Genomic DNA, 22,062 nt, shown 5'->3' on the forward strand with positions numbered 1-22,062 from the left:
AGAAGAGGACTGGCCACCCCACATATGCTCTCTCTAATTCTCTCTTTCTCTCTCTCGGAGGACCTGAGCCCTAGGACCATGCCCCAGGACTACCTGACATGATGACTCCTTGCTGTCCCCAGTCCACCTGACCGTGCTGCTGCTCCAGTTTCAACTGTTCTGCCTTATTATTATTCGACCATGCTGGTCATTTATGAACATTTGAACATCTTGGCCATGTTCTGTTATAATCTCCACCCGGCACAGCCAGAAGAGGACTGGCCACCCCACATAGCCTGGTTCCTCTCTAGGTTTCTTCCTAGGTTTTGGCCTTTCTAGGGAGTTTTTCCTAGCCATCGTGCTTCTACACCTGCATTGCTTGCTGTTTGGGGTTTTAGGCTGGGTTTCTGTACAGCACTTTGAGATATCAGCTGATGTACGAAGGGCTATATAAATAAATTTGATTTGATTTGATGTTTAATGAGATTATTTCAATATTTGGATAAATACTATGTATGAGTATTTTAAAATATATGCCAATACTTTCCAAATGTATGTCCTAATACATTACCATATTCAAACACTTGTTCTAAAATAAAAAAATAAATAAAAATACTTACTTTCAAATGTTTTTGAAGGTAATTAAAATACCATTAATAGTATTTGAACCCAGGTCTGACACATACACGCGAACACACACGCAAGCGAACAGAGGATTTCAAGAGGAAGACAAATCTTACTCATTTCTCTCCCCTCACACCTAATGTACTGTGCTCTCTCTCTCTTTGTCTGTCTGTCTTTTACTCTCCCTATGTTGTACACTTTCCCTCAGTCTCGATCATTAGTCTGCTGCAGGAGACAACACACTGACATGAAAGCAGAACAAAATTACACACATTCCACTGACAAGAGATCCAATCAAACCATCACAACAACTCATACAACAGGAGAAGTGTTCACCCAAAACTGTCTCTCTCTGCTCTCATGTCCCTATAGCCCTTTCAAACTACTACAGCACCACAGCCTTCTTAAATATAAATTCTCCCCCAGCATTCTCCCCTACTTCCACATCCATTTTGAATGTGAGGCGCAAGACATTTAGCCAGCCCCGCCCCCATGATTAGAGATAAATACAGTTCAATGTGACAAGAGTGGGACTCTGGAGTCTAACAATGTGAAGGTTGGTCAAGAACAAGACTGCGCTACAAAGGAGTCATTTGATAAGGGCTTCTGTTCGGTATTCATGACGAGGACAGAGAGAGAAACACCGTCAGAGACTAATGAGAAACATTTGATAAGGGCTTCTGTTCGGTATTCATGACGAGGACAGAGAGAAACACCGTCAGAGACTAATGAGAAACATTTGATAAGGGCTTCTGTTCGGTATTCATGACGAGGACAGAGAGAAACACCGTCAGAGACTAACGGTAATGAGAAACATTTGATAAGGGCTTCTGTTCGGTATTCATGACGAGGACAGAGAGAAACATCGTCAGAGACTAACGGTAATGAGAAACATTTGATAAGGGCTTCTGTTCGGTATTCATGACGAGGACAGAGAGAAACACCGTCAGAGACTAACGGTAATGAGAAACATTTGATAAGGGCTTCTGTTCGGTATTCATGACGAGGACAGAGAGAAACACCGTCAGAGACTAACGGTAATGAGAAACATTTGATAAGGGCTTCTGTTCGGTATTTATGACGAGGACAGAGAGAAACACCGTCAGAGACTAATGAGAAACATTTGATAAGGGCTTCTGTTCGGTATTCATGACGAGGACAGAGAGAAACATCGTCAGAGACTAACGGTAATGAGAAACATTTGATAAGAGCTTCTGTTCGGTATTCATGACGGGGACAGAGAGAAACACCGTCAGAGACTAATGAGAAACATTTGATAAGGGCTTCTGTTCGGTATTCATGACGAGGACAGAGAGAAACATCGTCAGAGACTAACGGTAATGAGAAACATTTGATAAGGGCTTCTGTTCGGTATTCATGACGAGGACAGAGAGAAACACCGTCAGAGACTAACGGTAATGAGAAACATTTGATAAGGGCTTCTGTTCGGTATTCATGACGAGGACAGAGAGAAACATCGTCAGAGACTAACGGTAATAAGAAACATTTGATAAGGGCTTCTGTTCGGTATTCATGACGAGGACAGAGAGAAACACCGTCAGAGACTAACGGTAATGAGAAACATTTGATAAGGGCTTCTGTTCGGTATTTATGACGAGGACAGAGAGAAACATCGTCAGAGACTAACGGTAATGAGAAACATTTGATAAGGGCTTCTGTTCGGTATTCATTACGAGGACAGAGAGAAACATCGTCAGAGACTAACGGTAATGAGAAACATTTGATAAGGGCTTCTGTTCGGTATTCATGACGAGGACAGAGAGAAACACCGTCAGAGACTAACGGTAGTGAGAAACATTTGATAAGGGCTTCTGTTCGGTATTCATGACGAGGACAGAGAGAAACACCGTCAGAGACTAACGGTAATGAGAAACATTTGATAAGGGCTTCTGTTCGGTATTCATGACGAGGACAGAGAGAAACACCGTCAGAGACTAACGGTAATGAGAAACATTTGATAAGGGCTTCTGTTCGGTATTTATGACGAGGACAGAGAGAAACACCGTCAGAGACTAATGAGAAACATTTGATAAGGGCTTCTGTTCGGTATTCATGACGAGGACAGAGAGAAACATCGTCAGAGACTAACGGTAATGAGAAACATTTGATAAGGGCTTCTGTTCGGTATTCATGACGAGGACAGAGAGAAACACCGTCAGAGACTAACGGTAATGAGAAACATTTGATAAGGGCTTCTGTTCGGTATTCATGACGAGGACAGAGAGAAACATCGTCAGAGACTAACGGTAATAAAAAAACATTTGATAAGGGCTTCTGTTCGGTATTCATGACGAGGACAGAGAGAAACACCGTCAGAGACTAACGGTAATGAGAAACATTTGATAAGGGCTTCTGTTCGGTATTTATGACGAGGACAGAGAGAAACATCGTCAGAGACTAACGGTAATGAGAAACATTTGATAAGGGCTTCTGTTCGGTATTCATTACGAGGACAGAGAGAAACATCGTCAGAGACTAACGGTAATGAGAAACATTTGATAAGGGCTTCTGTTCGGTATTCATGACGAGGACAGAGAGAAACACCGTCAGAGACTAACGGTAGTGAGAAACATTTGATAAGGGCTTCTGTTCGGTATTCATGACGAGGACAGAGAGAAACACCGTCAGAGACAAACGGTAATGAGAAACATTTGATAAGGGCTTCTGTTCGGTATTCATGACGAGGACAGAGAGAAACACCGTCAGAGACTAATGAGAAACATTTGATAAGGGCTTCTGTTCGGTATTCATGACGAGGACAGAGAGAAACATTGTCAGAGACTAACGGTAATGAGAAACATTTGATAAGGGCTTCTGTTCGGTATTCATGACGAGGACAGAGATAAACACAGTCAGAGACTAATGAGAAACATTTGATAAGGGCTTCTGTTCGGTATTCATGACGAGGACAGAGAGAAACATCGTCAGAGACTAACGGTAATGAGAAACATTTGATAAGGGCTTCTGTTCGGTATTCATGACGAGGACAGAGAGAAACACCGTCAGAGACTAACGGTAATGAGAAACATTTGATAAGGGCTTCTGTTCGGTATTCATGACGAGGACAGAGAGAAACACCGTCAGAGACTAACGGTAATGAGAAACATTTGATAAGGGCTTCTGTTCGGTATTCATGACGAGGACAGAGAGAAACACCGTCAGAGACTAACGGTAATGAGAAACATTTGATAAGGGCTTCTGTTCGGTATTCATGACGAGGACAGAGAGAAACACCGTCAGAGACTAATGAGAAACATTTGATAAGGGCTTCTGTTCGGTATTCATGACGAGGACAGAGAAAAACATCGTCAGAGACTAACGGTAATGAGAAACATTTGATAAGGGCTTCTGTTCGGTATTCATGACGAGGACAGAGAGAAACACCGTCAGAGACTAACGGTAATGAGAAACATTTGATAAGGGCTTCTGTTCGGTATTCATGACGAGGACAGAGAGAAACACCGTCAGAGACTAACGGTAATGAGAAACATTTGATAAGGGCTTCTGTTCGGTATTCATGACGAGGACAGAGAGAAACACCGTCAGAGACTAACGGTAATGAGAAACATTTGATAAGGGCTTCTGTTCGGTATTCATGACGAGGACAGAGAGAAACACCGTCAGAGACTAACGATAATGAGAAACATTTGATAAGGGCTTCTGTTCGGTATTCATGACGAGGACAGAGAGAAACATCTTCAGAGACTAACGGTAATGAGAAACATTTGATAAGGGCTTCTGTTCGGTATTCATGACGAGGACAGAGAGAAACACCGTCAGAGACTAACGGTAATGAGAAACATTTGATAAGGGCTTCTGTTCGGTATTCATGACGAGGACAGAGAGAAACACCGTCAGAGACTAACGATAATGAGAAACATTTGATAAGGGCTTCTGTTCGGTATTCATGACGAGGACAGAGAGAAACACCGTCAGAGACTAACGGTAATGAGAAACATTTGATAAGGGCTTCTGTTCGGTATTCATGACGAGGACAGAGAGAAACACCGTCAGAGACTAATGAGAAACATTTGATAAGGGCTTCTGTTCGGTATTCATGACGAGGACAGAGAGAAACATTTGATAAGGGCTTCTGTTCGGTATTCATGACGAGGACAGAGAGAAACACCGTCAGAGACTAACGGTAATGAGAAACATTTGATAAGGGCTTCTGTTCGGTATTCATGACGAGGACAGAGAGAAACACCGTCAGAGACTAACGGTAATGAGAAACATTTGATAAGGGCTTCTGTTCGGTATTCATGACGAGGACAGAGAGAAACACCGTCAGAGACTAACGATAATGAGAAACATTTGATAAGGGCTTCTGTTCGGTATTCATGACGAGGACAGAGAGAAACATCTTCAGAGACTAACGGTAATGAGAAACATTTGATAAGGGCTTCTGTTCGGTATTCATGACGAGGACAGAGAGAAACACCGTCAGAGACTAACGGTAATGAGAAACATTTGATAAGGGCTTCTGTTCGGTATTCATGACGAGGACAGAGAGAAACACCGTCAGAGACTAACGATAATGAGAAACATTTGATAAGGGCTTCTGTTCGGTATTCATGACGAGGACAGAGAGAAACACCGTCAGAGACTAACGGTAATGAGAAACATTTGATAAGGGCTTCTGTTCGGTATTCATGACGAGGACAGAGAGAAACACCGTCAGAGACTAATGAGAAACATTTGATAAGGGCTTCTGTTCGGTATTCATGACGAGGACAGAGAGAAACATTTGATAAGGGCTTCTGTTCGGTATTCATGACGAGGACAGAGAGAAACACCGTCAGAGACTAATGGTAATGAGAAACATTTGAATGACAAAGCATGGACATTACGTGGACATCAGACGTATTTAACCACAGTCAATGAGTTGTGTCCCAAATGGCACGCTATACCCTATTTAGTGTGCTACTTTTGACCAGGATCCATAGGGGGCATCATTAGGGCTCTGGTCAAAAGTATTGCACTATATAGAGAATAAGGTGCCAGATGAATTACCACACAAGGAACTCTTAGAAGGTAAGAGACTCATTCCCGGGAGAAAACCTTGGTCTCTAATTACAATGAGTGCAGAAACTACAGATTTTGCTTAGTGTTGATTCAAACCTATATGGAGACGCACGTGCGTGTGTGTGTGTGTGTGTGTGTGTGTAAATCAAACTGTCACATACGCCGAAGACAACAGGTGTAGACCTTACCGTGAAGTGCTTACTTTACAAGCCCTTAACCAACAGTGCTGTTCAAGAAGAGTTAAGAAAATATTTACCAAATAAATTCAAGTAAAAAAAGAATAAGAAAAAGTAAACCCAAAAAGAAAAACGAGGCTATATACAGGGGATAACCGAGTCAGTGTGCGGGGGTACAGGTTAGTCCAGGTCATTTGTACATGTAGGTAGGGGTGGAAGTGACTTTGCATAGATAAGAAACAGTAAGTAGCAGCAGTGTACAAAGAGGGGGGGGGGGGGGGGTCAATGTAATAGTCCGGTGGCCATTTTATTAATTGTTCAGCAGTCTTATGGCTTGGGGGTAGAAGCTGTTGAGGAGCCTTTCGGTACCAGACCTGGCGCTCCGGTACCGCTTGCCGTCCCGGAGCAGAGACAAGTGTACGCGTGTGTCTATAGGGTTCAAACCTTTAAAGAGCCAGGTGTTGAGTTAATGAGCGATATGTTCAAATTGGGAAAAACATATTACAAATACATGGTAGTCATTTATCAGATGTTCTTATCTATAGATACTTACTGGAGCAGTTCGGGTTTTAGTGCCTTGCTCAAGGGCACATCGACAGATTTTTTTCTAGTCGGCTCAGGGATTCGAACCAGGGACCTTTTGGTTACTGGCCCAACGCTCTTAACCGCTAGGCTAATATCACACTAATAAAATGTATATACCTTGCAAAGTATGGTTAATTTACCATTATAAACTAGGTGGTTCAAGCCCTGAATGCTGATTGGCTGAAAGACGTGGTATATCAGAAAAACATGCATTTTTGCTTCTTTAATTACATCGATAACCAGTTTATAATAGCAAAAAAGGCACCTCCGCATTGCGTCGTGCTTAAGAACAGCCCTTAGCCGTGGTATATTGGCCATTCACCACACCCACCTCGGGCCTTATTGCTGAAGTATTTACAGGTCATTTAAGGTAGACGTGTACTGTAGGATCAAGGAAATGGAGATATCAACTCAACAACCGGAAACTCTAAATGACAAAGAGAGAAAGAAGTGAAGTTGTCAAGGAGGACTGGTAAGGTTCAATCTCTGTCTCCTCCTTACTCCAGAGAGAGTAAATCTAACCTGCGACCTAAAGACATTTATCTTGTCCAAAAAGACCAACTCAAGTTCCCTCCCTGCATACATTTGGTTGTTAAATATAGCCAAGTCCAAACTGAGCAGAGACATCAGAAAGAAAGAAAAAATAAGACCGTTTTGGAATACAAATGCCTGGGTCTGGGGCTAGGGTGTACAGATGGGGCGTGGGCTGGATCTGGCAGTAGGGTATAGAGCTCGGTCTCAGGTTGAACCTGGGTCTGGGGCTAGGGTGTACAGATGGGGCGTGGGCTGGATCTGGCAGTAGGGTATAGAGCTCGGTCTCAGGTCGAACCTGGGTCTAGAACTGGGCTGACTGTCTCTGTCCTGTAAGATGTCCACTAAATCCTGAAAGAAAGTACGGGACTAGATCTGAGTCTAGGTCCAGTCCCGGTCTGGCTTTGTGCTGTGCAGGGGCCAGCCTTATCCAGCTCTGTCAGGAAATGGAGGGAGGAGAGGATGGCCAGTGAATTCTGATTACACCTCTGTCATTTAAAGTAATGAGAGGAGCTCATGCTCTGGTGGCTCCTTGCTTCCCCCCGGCGGACCAGACGCCAGCCAGACACCGTTCTGTTAAAGGCCACACTGACCCGCCACTGATTGGGGATGACACACAGCAGTCAGGGTGTGTGGGTGTGTGTCCGTGTCCGCGATCACTCTGACAGATGGACAGACTAATCGTCATTCTGACAGGAAGAGAGATATGGTCAGACAGACAGACAAAGAGAGAGAGAGAGAGAGAGAGAGAGATAGGACACAGGGTTGTGCTCAGAGACAGGATTTCCATTCCCGGAAACAACACAGATGGAGAAAGGACCACAGGAGAGAGAGAGAGAGAGGGAAAGGACCACAGGAGAGAGAGAGAGAGAGAGAGGGAAAGGACCACAGGAGAGAGAGAGAGAGAGGGAAAGGACCACAGGGGAGAGAGAGAGAGAGGGAAAGGACCACAGGAGAGAGAGAGGGAAAGGACCACAGGAGAGAGAAAGGACCACAGGAGAGAGAGAGAGAGAGAGGGAGGACCACAGGAGAGAGAGAGAGAGAGGGAAAGGACCACAGGAGAGAGAGAGAGAGAGGGAAAGGACCACAGGAGAGAGAGAGAGAGAGGGAAAGGACCACAGGAGAGAGAGAGAGAGAGGGAAAGGACCACAGGAGAGAGAGAGGGAAAGGACCACAGGAGAGAGAGAGGGAAAGGACCACAGGAGAGAGAGAGGGAAAGGACCACAGGAGAGAGAGAGAGAGAGAGATAGGGAAAGGACCACAGGAGAGGACAGGAGAGAGAGAGAGGCAAGCTGGTCCTGGGGCTCTGTTCACAAACACAAACACACCCTACAGAGCCCCAGGACAGCAGCACAATTAGACCCAACCAAATCATGAGAAAACAAAAAGATAATTACTTGGAAAGAATTAACAAAAAAACAGAGCAAACTAGAATGCAATTTGGCCCTACACAGAGAGTACACAGCGGCAGAATACCTGACCACTGTGACTGACCCAAAATTAAGGAAAGCTTTGACTATGTACAGACTCAGTGAGCATAGCCTTGCTATTGAGAAAGGCCGCCGTAGGCAGACATGGCTCTCAAGAGAAGGCGGCTATGTGCTCACTGCCCACAAAATGAGGTGGAAACTGAGCTGCACTTCCTAACCTCCTGCCCAATGTATGACCATATTAGAGAGACATATTTCCCTCAGATTACACAGATCCACAAAGAATTCGAAAACAAATCCTATTTTGAAAAACTCCCATATCTACTGGGTAAAATTCCACAGTGTGCCATTACAGCAGCAAGATTTGTGACCTGTTGCCACGAGAAAAGGGCAACCAGTGAAGAACACACACCATTGTAAATACAACGCATACTATGCTTGTTTATCTTGTGTCCTTTACCATTTGTACATTGTTAAAACACTGTATATATATATATATATATATATATATATATATCTATATAATATGACATTTGTAATGTCTTTATTGTTTTGAAACTTCTGTATGTGTGATGTTTACTGTTAATTTGTATTGTTTATTTCACTTTATATATTATCTACCTCACTTGCTTTGGCAATGTTAACACATGTTTCCCATGCCAATAAAGCCCTTGAATTGAATTGAGAGGGAAAGAACCACAGGAGAGGACGAGAGAGAGAGAGAGAGAGGACGAGAGAGAAAGAACGAGAACGAGAGAGAAAGAACGAGAACAAGAGAGAAAGAACGAGAACGAGAGAGAAAGAACGAGAACGAGAGAGAAAGAACGAGAACGAGAGAGAGAGAACGAGAGAGAGCGAGAGAGAGCGAGAGAGAACGAGAGAGAGAGAGAAAGGACCACAGGAGAGGACAGGAGAGTGAGAGGAAGAGGAAGAGGAGAGGAAGCTCACCATCGATCCTGCTGACCAACTCCTCCAGAGCCTTGACTTTCCTTTGGATCCCCGGCTGGGCAAATGTGTAGTTGTCCTTGATTGGAGAGAGAGAGAGAGAGAGAGAGAGGGGGGGAGGGAGAGGGAGAGAGAGAGAGGAGAGAGAGAGATCAATGAATTTCACAGCAAGGTGTGGTCTGACTTACTAGGGGTGATGGCCACACTATTATCAATTTGACTTAAAAACAGAGACAAGTCTGTTGCCCTAAAATGTTGCTTCAAACGCTCATGTCCTTCAGTAAAGAAAAAAAGGATGTGTGTGAGGAATAGTAATGACGACAGATGAACAAACAACTGTGTATACTAGCGGAGGGACACTGGACACACAGTCTCATTCAAGGGTGAGCAACTAGCAACCCCAGCTCGTGATCCACGGGCCATTTCGTGGCCATCTTGAAGAAAAGGGGAGGTCACAGACAGAGAGAAGGCGAGAGAGTGAGATCAGGAGGTGAGCCGTCCTCTCAACCACTAAACACAAGCTGACAGGAGATTAAATGCAACATTTACAGACTAAAACGCAAATATCAGCAGCAGGGCTTGAAGGGGGACTGATTTTTCATCCATTATCACCCTCATTACTACACTTAACTGTTCTGGGACCAGAACGTATGTTTATGACCGACGCCACATAGGCCACATATCAACCAGAGGGGGGGGGGGGGGGGGGTCAGTTCCTCTAAGTACTGAGACCATTATACATGCAAGGTAACCTTTAGTCGCAGTATGAATAGACGACAGGTCTTGAAGAGGTAATGATGTCTCCTTATAGCAGAGTGAAGAGGGCATCCATCTAATAGGCACATGTAAGATCAGATTTCTAGAGCTCCATTCAGAGAGTGCTGATGGGTCTGCTAATAACACAGGCGAACAGTAATTGGACATTGAAAAGTCACTTTTGTTTGAGGTTGGTCCTAATGTACACACTGCCACTGGAAGTGGACTTTACATAGTGGAGCAAGTCACGTTCATTTGACATTTGCAGACAAGCCCAGTTTTTAATCCTAATGTACATTTAAGTAATCAAATCATTTCTTATTTGATTAAGGCCTTCGGGGACGAAAAGCGACAACCTCACAACAGGCCTTGGATCTAGCCTGCATTTACAAAGCAATAAATGATTCAATCATAGGCTGAGTCTCTAAGTTTAAGTTATTACAAACGTGTGTGTGTGTGTCTGCATTCTGAGCCATGGGAATTACTATGGAAGGAGTGTGGCTATGATGCTGATGTGTTGCACTTGTAGAGAGAGCTGCAAGGACAAGGCAAGAGAGAGGGGGGGCGAGAGAGAGAGAGGGGGGGCGAGAGAGAGAGAGGGGGAGCGAGAGAGAGAGAGGGGGAGCTAGAGAGAGAGAGGGGGAGCGAGAGAGAGAGAGGGGGAGCGAGAGAGAGAGGGGGGAGCGAGAGAGAGAGAGGGGGAGCGAGAGAGAGAGGGGGGGAGCGAGAGAGAGAGGGGGGAGCGAGAGAGAGGGGGGGGCGAGAGAGAGAGGGGGGGGAGCGAGAGAGAGGGGGGGAGCGAGAGAGAGAGGGGGGGAGCGAGAGAGAGGGGGGGAGCGAGAGAGAGAGGGGGGGGAGCGAGAGAGAGAGGGGGGGAGCGAGAGAGAGGGGGGGAGCGAGAGAGAGAGGGGGGAGCGAGAGAGAGGGGGGGAGCGAGAGAGAGAGGGGGGGAGCGAGAGAGAGGGGGGGAGCGAGAGAGAGGGGGGGAGCGAGAGAGCGACAGAGGGAGCGAGCGAGAGAGAGAAAGCGACAGAGGGAGCGAGCGAGAGAGAGAGAGAGAGAGAGCGACAGAGGGAGCGAGCGAGAGAGAGAGAGGGAGAGAGAGCGAGAGAGAGAGAGCGACAGAGGGAGCGAGAGAGAGAGCGACAGAGGGAGCGAGAGAGAGAGCGACAGAGGGAGCGAGAGAGAGAGCGACAGAGGGAGCGAGAGAGCGAGCGACAGAGGGAGCGAGAGAGAGAGCGACAGAGGGAGCGAGAGAGAGAGCGACAGAAGGAGCGAGAGAGAGAGCGACAGAGGGCGCGACAGAGAGAGAGAGCGACAGAGGGAGCGAGAGAGAGAGAGAGAGAGCGACAGAGGGAGAGAGAGAGAGAGAGAGCGACAGAGGGAGCGAGAGAGAGAGCGACAGAGGGAGCGAGAGAGAGAGAGAGCGACAGAGGGAGCGAGCGAGAGCGAGAGAGCGACAGAGGGAGAGAGAGAGAGAGCGACAGAGGGAGCGAGAGAGAGAGCGACAGAGGGAGCGAGAGAGAGAGAGAGAGAGCGACAGAGGGAGCGAGAGAGAGAGAGAGAGCGACAGAGGGAGCGAGAGAGAGAGAGAGCGACAGAGGGAGCGAGAGAGAGAGAGAGCGACAGAGGGAGCGAGAGAGAGAGAGAGCGACAGAGGGAGCGAGAGAGAGAGAGAGCGACAGAGGGAGCGAGAGAGAGAGAGCGACAGAGGGAGCGAGAGAGAGAGAGAGCGACAGAGGGAGCGAGAGAGAGAGAGAGCGACAGAGGGAGCGAGAGAGAGAGAGCGACAGAGGGAGTAGAGAGAGGGAGCGAGAGAGAGGGAGCGAGAGAGAGAGGGAGCGAGAGAGAGAGCGACAGAGGGAGCGAGACATATTAACCGATAAACAATTGCTGCCCGACCTTCAGGCTCAACTGTGCATCCTGCAGTGAGCGTTCTGGGGCCCGAGTGTTGTGGCCATGAATACAGGAGTGGCTCTGGATACAACACACTACTGACAGAGGGGGAGAGAGAGGGAGAAGGATAGAGAGGGTGGGGAGACCGAGAGATCACCTCTCCCTTCCCTGTGACCTCCCAGGGCTACTGTACAGCCCAGCTATAAGAAGCTACTTCCAGAAAATAACACGGATTTCACGTAGGCTGACACAGAGAAAGGATATTTCAATGGCTGACATGGATTCGGAAGTACACAGCAGTACCGGGTCAAGGCATTTTCAGCCATCCTCGCTCCCAAGTCCATTCTCCTATAGTGGAGCTCCAGGACCAGACCACTGAGGGTTCTGAACCCCTCAGTTCAATGCAGTGAGATCATATCTGGTTTGATGGGCTATGGTCTGATTAATTAGAGCGGGGTCGGGATTGAGACTTCCTGACTACATCTGCACACGTGCAGTAGCCATGTCCTCAGGTCAACAGACCATAATATGCTGCCCAGGCACAGCTGGTCCTCCCAGGTTACTGCTCCCTCGTTGCCCTTCATCTTTCTCCCTCCCTCCCTCTCTCTGTGCCTAAATGCAATTACCTGTTCAGAGAGTGAGCACTTGGCCAGTTTGAAGCAGGCATTAAGACTAGCCCAGAGCCCACAGGCATCAATAATTACATCAGCTTCAAGATCCCTTGCTTTAATGAACTAGCTACTGTACCCCTCTCTCTCTCTGGCCCACTGGAAAATGCTGCTCCGTGCAGGGAGTCGTAAATAGTGAGGGGGGAGGAGATATTTTCTCTCCTGACGGACACATCCTCAAACTCTTAAGACTTCTGCAAATTGTCCAGACGTCAAAGCGTCACCAACTAAAAAGGTCAACGATAGCCATTCAGCAAACGCACCCTACGGGGCTCTTCTTCCACATGTCCTGTACATAACCCTTCTCGGCAGTGCTCTAATCAGTCCTCCATCAAAAACAAAATCATCAACAACAGAGTAGGCTAATCAGTCCTCCATCAAAAACAAAATCATCAACAACAGAGTAGGCTAATCAGTCCTCCATGACAACAAAATCATCAACAACAGAGTAGGCTAATCAGTCCTCCATGACAACAAAATCATCAACAGAGTAGGCTAATCAGTCCTCCATCAAAAACAAAATCATCAACAACAGAGTAGGCTAATCAGTCCTCCATGACAACATCATCAACAACAGAGTAGGCTAATCAGTCCTCCATGACAACAAAATCATCAACAACAGAGTAGGCTAATCAGTCCTCCATGACAACAACATCATCAACAACAGAGTAGGCTAATCAGTCCTCCATCAAAAACAAAATCAACAGAGTAGGCTAATCAGTCCTCCATGACAACAAAATCATCAACAACAGAGTAGGCTAATCAGTCCTCCATGACAACAACATCATCAACAACAGAGTAGGCTAATCAGTCCTCCATGACAACAACATCATCAACAACAGAGTAGGCTAATCAGTCCTCCATCAAAAACAAAATCATCAACAACAGAGTAGGCTAATCAGTCCTCCATGACAACAAAATCATCAACAACAGAGTAGGCTAATCAGTCCTCCATCAAAAACAAAATCATCAACAACAGAGTAGGCTAATCAGTCCACCATGACAACAAAATCATCAACAACAGAGTAGGCTAATCAGTCCTCCATCAAAAACAAAATCATCAACAACAGAGTAGGCTAATCAGTCCTCCATGACAACATCATCAACAACAGAGTAGGCTAATCAGTCCTCCATGATAACAAAATCATCAACAACAGAGTAGGCTAATCAGTCCTCCATCAAAAACAAAATCATCAACAACAGAGTAGGCTAATCAGTCCTCCATGACAACATCATCAACAACAGAGTAGGCTAATCAGTCCTCCATCAAAAACAAAATCATCAACAACAGAGTAGGCTAATCAGTCCACCATGACAACAAAATCATTAACAACAGAGTAGGCTAATCAGTCCTCCATCAAAAACAAAATCATCAACAACAGAGTAGGCTAATCAGTCCTCCATGACAACATCATCAACAACAGAGTAGGCTAATCAGTCCTCCATGATAACAAAATCATCAACAACAGAGTAGGCTAATCAGTCCTCCATCAAAAACAAAATCATCAACAACAGAGTAGGCTAATCAGTCCTCCATGACAACAACATCATCAACAACAGAGTAGGCTAATCAGTCCTCCATGACAACAACATCATCAACAACAGAGTAGGCTAATCAGTCCTCCATGACAACATCATCAACAACAGAGTAGGCTAATTAGTCCTCCATGACAACAAAATCAACCACAGAGTAGGCTAATCAGTCCTCCATGACAACAACATCATCAACCACAGAGTAGGCTAATCAGTCCTCCATCAAAAACAAAATCATCAACAACAGAGTAGGCTAATCAGTCCTCCATGACAACATCATCAACAACAGAGTAGGCTAATCAGTCCTCCATGACAACAACATCATCAACCACAGAGTAGGCTAATCAGTCCTCCATCAAAAACAAAATCATCAACAACAGAGTAGGCTAATCAGTCCTCCATGACAACAACATCATCAACAACAGAGTAGGCTAATCAGTCCTCCATGACAACAACATCATCAACCACAGAGTAGGCTAATCAGTCCTCCATCAAAAACAAAATCATCAACAACAGAGTAGGCTAATCAGTCCTCCATGACAACATCATCAACAACAGAGTAGGCTAATCAGTCCTCCATCAAAAACAAAATCATCAACAACAGAGTAGGCTAATCAGTCCTCCATGACAACAACATCATCAACAACAGAGTAGGCTAATCAGTCCTCCATGACAACAACATCATCAACAACAGAGTAGGCTAATCAGTCCTCCATGACAACAAAATCATCAACAACAGAGTAGGCTAATCAGTCCTCCATCAAAAACAAAATCATCAACAACAGAGTAGGCTAATCAGTCCTCCATCAAAAACAAAATCATCAACAACAGAGTAGGCTAATCAGTCCTCCATCAAAAACAAAATCATCAACAACAGAGTAGGCTAATCAGTCCTCCATGACAACATCATCAACAACAGAGTAGGCTAATCAGTCCTCCATGATAACAAAATCATCAACAACAGAGTAGGCTAATCAGTCCTCCATCAAAAACAAAATCATCAACAACAGAGTAGGCTAATCAGTCCTCCATGACAACAACATCATCAACAACAGAATAGGCTAATCAGTCCTCCATGACAACAAAATCATCAACAACAGAGTAGGCTAATCAGTCCTCCATGACAACAACATAATCAACAACAGAGTAGGCTAATCAGTCCTCCATGACAACAACATCATCAACAACAGAGTAGGCTAATCAGTCCTCCATCAAAAACAAAATCATCAACAACAGAGTAGGCTAATCAGTCATCCATCAAAAACAAAATCATCAACAACAGAGTAGGCTAATCAGTCCTCCATGACAACAACATCATCAACAACAGAGTAGGCTAATCAGTCCTCCATGACAACAAAATCATCAACAACAGAGTAGGCTAATCAGTCCTCCATGACAACAACATCATCAACAACAGAGTAGGCTAATCAGTCCTCCATGACAACAACATCATCAACAACAGAGTAGGCTAATCAGTCCTTCGTTGTTGGGTTGTGCGGCAGGTTAAAAAAAAACTAATTGGGGCTAATTTATAATTCCATATTTCCAAGACCTATTCCTGAAGACCAACGGTTCAATTCATTGGAACGACTGGAAATATGACTTTGGTTTTATAACGTAAAGAAATGGCCGAATCATATTATTATTTGTAGAATAAAGCAATGGGCTCGAAGAAGCCTACAAAACCAACCCGTTAAGTAAAATACAACATCCATTTGTGGCCAGCCATGTAAACTCTAAACACCGATTTTTCCTGCAATAGATGTGCAATCAGTAATCTTTTTTTTCCCTTCCTTTTTTTCCTTCTAATGCCTCTTAAGGGGAATGTAATCTAAAAGTAATCAGATTACGTTACTGGGTGTGGGTAATCCAAAAGATAATTTACTGATTACAATTAAGGACAGGTAACTTGTAACTGTAACAGATTACATTTAGAAAGTAACACCTGGCCTACTGCAGAGCACTAGAGAAGTAAGGAGTGAGGCCACAGTGTAAGTGTTATGGTACACTTAACCTGACCTATAGCACTCAGATGACACCCTGTGATCTAGACTGTCCAGCTGGGTCAGAGGTCAGTATGAGCAGTGTGTGGCGCTGTCTCTCTTGTCTGCTTCTCTCGCCCCACCTCTCCCTCTCGCCCCTCTATCACCCCCCCCCTCCCTTCTTCCTCTCTCCCTCCCTTTCTCATTTCCCATCTCTCCACAAAGCCACAGCTCCAGACTGTCTGTGATAAAGTGCTTGACTCCAGCTTTGATCCTCTGAGGCAATGGCAGGACATGTCCACATTCCACACTTTGTTCTTCTTTCTTTTTATTTTCTCGCTGTTCTGTTGTTATTCTCCACTAGAAACGGAGCTATCGGGTCACTGTCCGTCTGTCACGTCTCTGCCCTCACCAACAATGACAAACCATTCCCCCTTTTCATCCCAGGAATGACAAGAATCTCACGATCGATGTAAGGCCAATGATGTTTTCAGGGCTGCCATTTCTTCCCCTTTCTATTCTGTTAGTGGCCAAACAATGTGGGACACAGTCTTCGATGACTGAGGCTAGTTATTGTGTGTGTCGGCGCCAATCAACAAAGTGAACAGCAACAGCGGACAACAGAGAAAGTGAGTCTGTCTGTCTGTCTGCCTGCCTGTCGCTGGAGGCGTCTGCTACAGAGATGACAGCCACAGATAACCCCGAGTCACAATAGACCTGCTGAACAGCGGGCTGTGTACACACACCCATACAAACACACGGGGGGGGGGGGGGGGGGGGGGGGGGGCTTGTTGAGGAGGACAAAGCCATATTGACCCACCTCCATCAACATTCTCTCCATCCATCTCTCCCTCTGCTGACTGGCGGACGGCTCTGTGTGTGTGTTTGGGGATAACCTGGCTCCTCACTGAGGGAACAATCAGCAATCGTGGGCTTATCGGAGAAATATTTCCCTCACACTGAGAGTTTGTCCTCTCCTCCCCCTGCATCTCTAATTCTAGGACTCGTTGATTGGGAGTGCTCGGACATATTTTAACGGGGTCTGCGAGGCACTTAAATGCGCATGTGAATGGGGTCTTATCGTTTGAGTTGGTGTTGGATGTGTCAGAGAAAGGAATGAATAGAGCGTAAGTGATGGCTTTGTGTGTGTGTCAGAAACAAGGAGAATATGAGTGACAGGCCTCTATCAGCTGTGTGATTGAGTAGCTAGCGGAGCTGAAAAAGAGGCATCCAGCTGTCAATAAAAAGGTAGGAGAGAGAGAGCCGCAGTCAGCCAGAACAACTCCCTCTTCCCCCTGCCTCCCCAGGTCCCCATCCCTCCCCGTCTCATTCTATTCTTCCAGTCTCACCTGCCTCCCCCTTCCTCTCAATGTCTCCCCCCTGCCTGCCACCCTCCCTCTGCCTCCCTCCCCATTGTTTCATTCTCCTCTCTCCTGGGCTCCGCGCGTCACGACTTCACAGGGAAGTCGTTTGAACGCAATTATATATAAAAAAAAAATAATAATAATAAAAAATAAAAAAATCTAATTGTATTTTTTGGCAGAAACGCCTGCTCGAACATGTGAACTTTCATGTGCCTTAATATCAAACTTATATGCCATCTGTAAGTAGGAATAAAATAGTTAAATTACGAGACCAGTTGGCTTAGCCAAAGAAATAGACCGCAGCCTTCCCGCTAGCCATGATTGGCTGAGATAATGAGTGGGCTGGACATGCCGAGAAATGAGTTTGGATTGGTCTACAATGTAGCGCCCTTCAGTCTATTTGAGCTGGTCTGTATGTCTAAGTAACCCTGTCGAACGCGGTATTTTTAAAAATGGATTGTGTATTAAATCTGCAGAAGTGTTGCTCTCCACTTTCTGGAGGAGTTTTCAAAGCAGTGGAAGTGACGACGTGAGTTGGGATTACGGTTCATTGTTTACCTAGTTAGCTGAGTGTGCCAGAGAGCGCAGAATAACTGATGGGCGCTCTGAATTTATGAATGGACAATCTGACGGTACAGTTGCAGTCGCCAACGCTCTGGATAACATAACAGCTCTGCTAGGGCGAGTGTTCAGTGAGCTGTTCTCTCTACCTTAGATGCCTGGAAGTAGCTAGCAAGTTAGCTTGGGTGCTGTTAATACATTAAGATCAACCCTTAAAGAGATGGGTGGGGCTAAAGCTTAAGAGGGTGTGAATGATGCTGAATGGGTGTAGACAAAGGGCTCACATTTAGTCACTTTTGCGACCCTTTGAATTTTTACACACATTTTTACACTAGGAGGCTAAAACCATGATTTGGTTAAACAGAAAGGTAAATTATCCTCATCATTCTTGTCATGAAAATGTCTGCCTGCCCCTGTACCTTTTTCGCCGAGTCCTGCTACTGTGCTGAGCAAGCCACTCGCTCTCCTTACCCAGGAAAAAAAGTGGTTCTGATTGCATAACATCTTAAAATCCAATAGCGGGGGAAACACAGCGATCCTGTTGTCAGCTTTCTGTACATTTTTTTTTGTAATCAACTCTCAATTTTGAGCTCAATAGCAACTATTTTACAACCAAAGCCATTTGATATGGCTTCGAGTTACAGAGTGCGAGAAATGAGCATTGGCCATTGCGATTGCATAGGCCTCACTGGGCCGGTTTATGGAGATTACATTCACTTTTAGACTAATGCATGGCTACTAGTGGGTATAACAGTATATTTAGAGTCATTTTAACAGTAACATTTAACAGCCTAATTGTCAACCCAAAATGCATGACAATCACTGGATTAGGTTGCAGATTAGAATATTTTGAAACATGAATATATATAAATGTATTACTGAATAACATCTTAGTAGTCTATTACATTTTTTTAATAAAGCACCGACTTAAGATGATGCCGCAAATAAATATTGGTGTGACCAAATTATGGACTGGTGCCACCAACTGAAAATGTTTGTCTGGAACCTTGCTTTCCCTGGCTCTCCTCCCTCTCTCCCACACCTCCCTCCTGGGCACAAATGAATTAATCTAATTGGCAGGGGTGAGATATTTCCCCAAACAGAGACTGGCATTACCCAGCCCTGGGCTCCAACCACAGCCACCCCCACACAGAAGCAAGCTGAACCAGGCAGAAGCTATGAGTCATAGTCCTGCTTAAAACATCCCAGAGGAGTAATACCAGGATAGAAACTCACTGCACCTCTCACTACATCACCTCAACACTGACTGCACCAGCAGGCGGCACCAGCCTCCCACAGCAGGGACCCTAGCTCCCAGCTAAACTGGCAGAAAGTAAAGTGTGTGTGTGTGTGTGTGGTCTCTCCAGTTGTTTGTGAGACAGATTCACACAAACCTTGCTCTTAATCCAGACATCTACCAAAGTCAGGGATGGACAACTGGCGGCCCGCAGCCCCCCTTTTGAAGGCACTTGGATCAATCCCCCGCAGTCGGGGTCTGAACTGTTGCTAGAGAATGTTATGTTCATTTCTCTACCATAAACCCCCTCCAACGTGTAACCACAACAGCCCAGGACCTCCACATCCTGCTACTTCACCTGCGGGATCGTCTGAGACCAGCCAACAGGACAGCTGATGAAACTGCGGGTTTGCGCCCTAAAATAGTTTCTGCAAAAACTGTCAGATACCATCTCACGGAAGCTCATCTGCCTGCTTGTCATCCTCACCAGGGTCTTGACCTGACTGCAGCTCGGCTTCATAACCAACTTGTGGAAAAATGCTCACCTTCGACGGCCACTTGAACACTGGAGAAGTGCGCTCTTCACAAGATGAAACCAGGTTTCAACTGTATCGGGCAGATGGCAGAAAGTGTGGATGGCGTCGTGTGGGCGAGTGGCTCGCTGGTTTCAACGTTATGAACAGAGTGCCCCGCGGTGGCGGTGGGATTATGGTATGGGCAGGCATCAGCTACCGACAACGAACACAATTGCATTTTATCGATGACAATTTGAATGCAAAGAGATGCCGTGAAGAGATCCTGGAGGCCCATGGTTGCACCATTCATCAGTCAGCATTACCTCATGTTTTAGCATGACAACACGTCGCAAGGATCACCCGTTGAGCATGTTTGGGATGCTCTGGATCAACGTGTACAACAGCGTGTTCCAGATCCCGCTATATCCTGCAACTTAGTAAAGCCATTGAAGAGGAGTGGGACGTTCCACAGGCCACAATTGATTTTGTTAGTCAGTCTCATTTAGTAAATATTTTCTTGATTATATTTTCTTAAAACTGCACTGTTGGTTAATTAAGGGATTGTAAGTAAGCATTTCATAGTAAGGTCTACACATGTTGTATTCGGTGCTCGTAACAAATAGAATTGGATTAGATTTTATATTTAAAGTGATCGTATGGTTGGTGACGTATTTCAATACATTTTCATGTTTGTAGCTACTTTCTAAGTAAATAAAAAGAAACGTCCTCTCACTGTCAACTGCGATTATTTTCAGTAAACTTAACATGTGTAAATATTTGAACAAACATAAGATTAAACAACAGACAAACTGAACAAGTTCCACAGACATGTGACTAACAGAAATGGAATAATGTGACCCCGAAAAAAAGGGGGAGTGAAAATCAAAAGTAACATTCAGTATCTGGTGTGGCCACCAGCTGCATTAAGTACTGCAGTGCATCTCCTCCTCATGGACTGCACCAGATTTGACAGTTCTTGCTGTGAGATGTTACCCCACTCTTCCACCAAGGCACCTGCAAGTTCCCTGACCTTTCTGGGGGGGAATGGCCCTAGCCCTCAGATCCAACAGGTCCCAGACGTGCTCAATGGGTATTCTTGTTGGGGTTACCCCTGTGCTGTGATGTGGGTTTATATGGTGTGTATTCTCTTTTCTCTCCACTGGCTATCTGGTAAACAGGCTACACTCTAGGCAGTCTCTTCTGCTGATGTGTGTGTGTCTGGTAGTGGTACTCTCTCTATTCTACTATTTTCCTTTCGGCATGGTTAACACCTGCCTGGCGCCCAAACAAAATCTTTCTTTGCCCCTCTCTAATAAATATCGCTACACTGTAACACACCGCCTCAGAACATGCAGGACTCTCTACCTCCAAATCGATCCCGCTCTAGAGTACAGGCCTCGGGGTAACGCTAATTCCATTGACGATAAACGCAAATCCGACCATCACCCCTGGTGAGACAAAACCGCAACTCATCAGTGAAGAGCACTTTTTGCCAGTCCTGTCTGGTCCAGTAACAGTTGGTTTGTGCCCATAGGCGTTGTTGCCGGTGATGTCTGGTGAGGACCTGCCTTTACAACAGGCCTACAAGCCCTCATTCCAGCCTCTCTCAGCTTATTGGGGACATTCTGAGCACTGATGGAGGGATTGTGCGTTCCTGGTGTAACTCGGGCAGTTGCTGTTTCCATCCTGTACCTGTCCCGCAGGTGTGATGTTCGGATGTACCAATCCTGTGCAGATGTTGTTACACGTAGTCTGCCATTGCGAGGACGATCAGCTGTCCGCCCTGTCTCCCTGTAGCGCTGACTTAGGCGTCTCACAGTACGGACATTGGAATGTATTGCCCTGGCCACATCTGCAGTCCTCATGCCTCCTTGCAGCATGCCTAAGGCACGTTCACGCAGATGAGCAGGGACCATGGGCATCTTTCTTTTGGTGTTTTTCCAGAGTCAGTAGAAAGGCCTCTTTAGTGTCCCACGTTTTCATAACTGTGACCTTAATTGCCTACCGTCTGTAAGCTGTTAAGTGTCTTAAACACGGTTTCCCATGCTTGTTCAATGAATCATAAACAATTCATGAACTTGCACCTGTGGAACGGTTGTTAACTTCACTAGGGTAGTGGGCAGCATTCGGAATTTTGGATGAAAAGCGTGCCCAAATTAAACTGCCTGCTACTCAGGCCCAGAAGCTAGAATATGCATATAATTGGTAGATTTGGATAGAAAACACTCAAGTTT

General features: G+C 45.5%; 1 protein-coding gene across 4 annotated transcripts in view; it reads right to left on the reverse strand.

Moving 5' to 3' along the window:
• The window catches only part of tbc1d22a (TBC1 domain family, member 22a), a 187,473-nt gene that overhangs the window by 69,460 nt on the left and 95,951 nt on the right, over positions 1 to 22,062 (reverse strand). For all 4 annotated transcript variants that reach the window (XM_036944449.1, XM_021563377.2, XM_021563374.2 and 1 more), the window contains one exon: positions 9,320 to 9,395. In XM_036944449.1, the coding sequence (XP_036800344.1) occupies positions 9,320 to 9,395 (76 nt within the window). The remainder of the gene's footprint in view (positions 1 to 9,319; positions 9,396 to 22,062) is intronic.

The sequence above is a fragment of the Oncorhynchus mykiss genome, chromosome 15 (genome assembly GCF_013265735.2).
Source record: "Oncorhynchus mykiss isolate Arlee chromosome 15, USDA_OmykA_1.1, whole genome shotgun sequence".
NCBI classification, from domain to species: domain Eukaryota; kingdom Metazoa; phylum Chordata; class Actinopteri; order Salmoniformes; family Salmonidae; genus Oncorhynchus; species Oncorhynchus mykiss.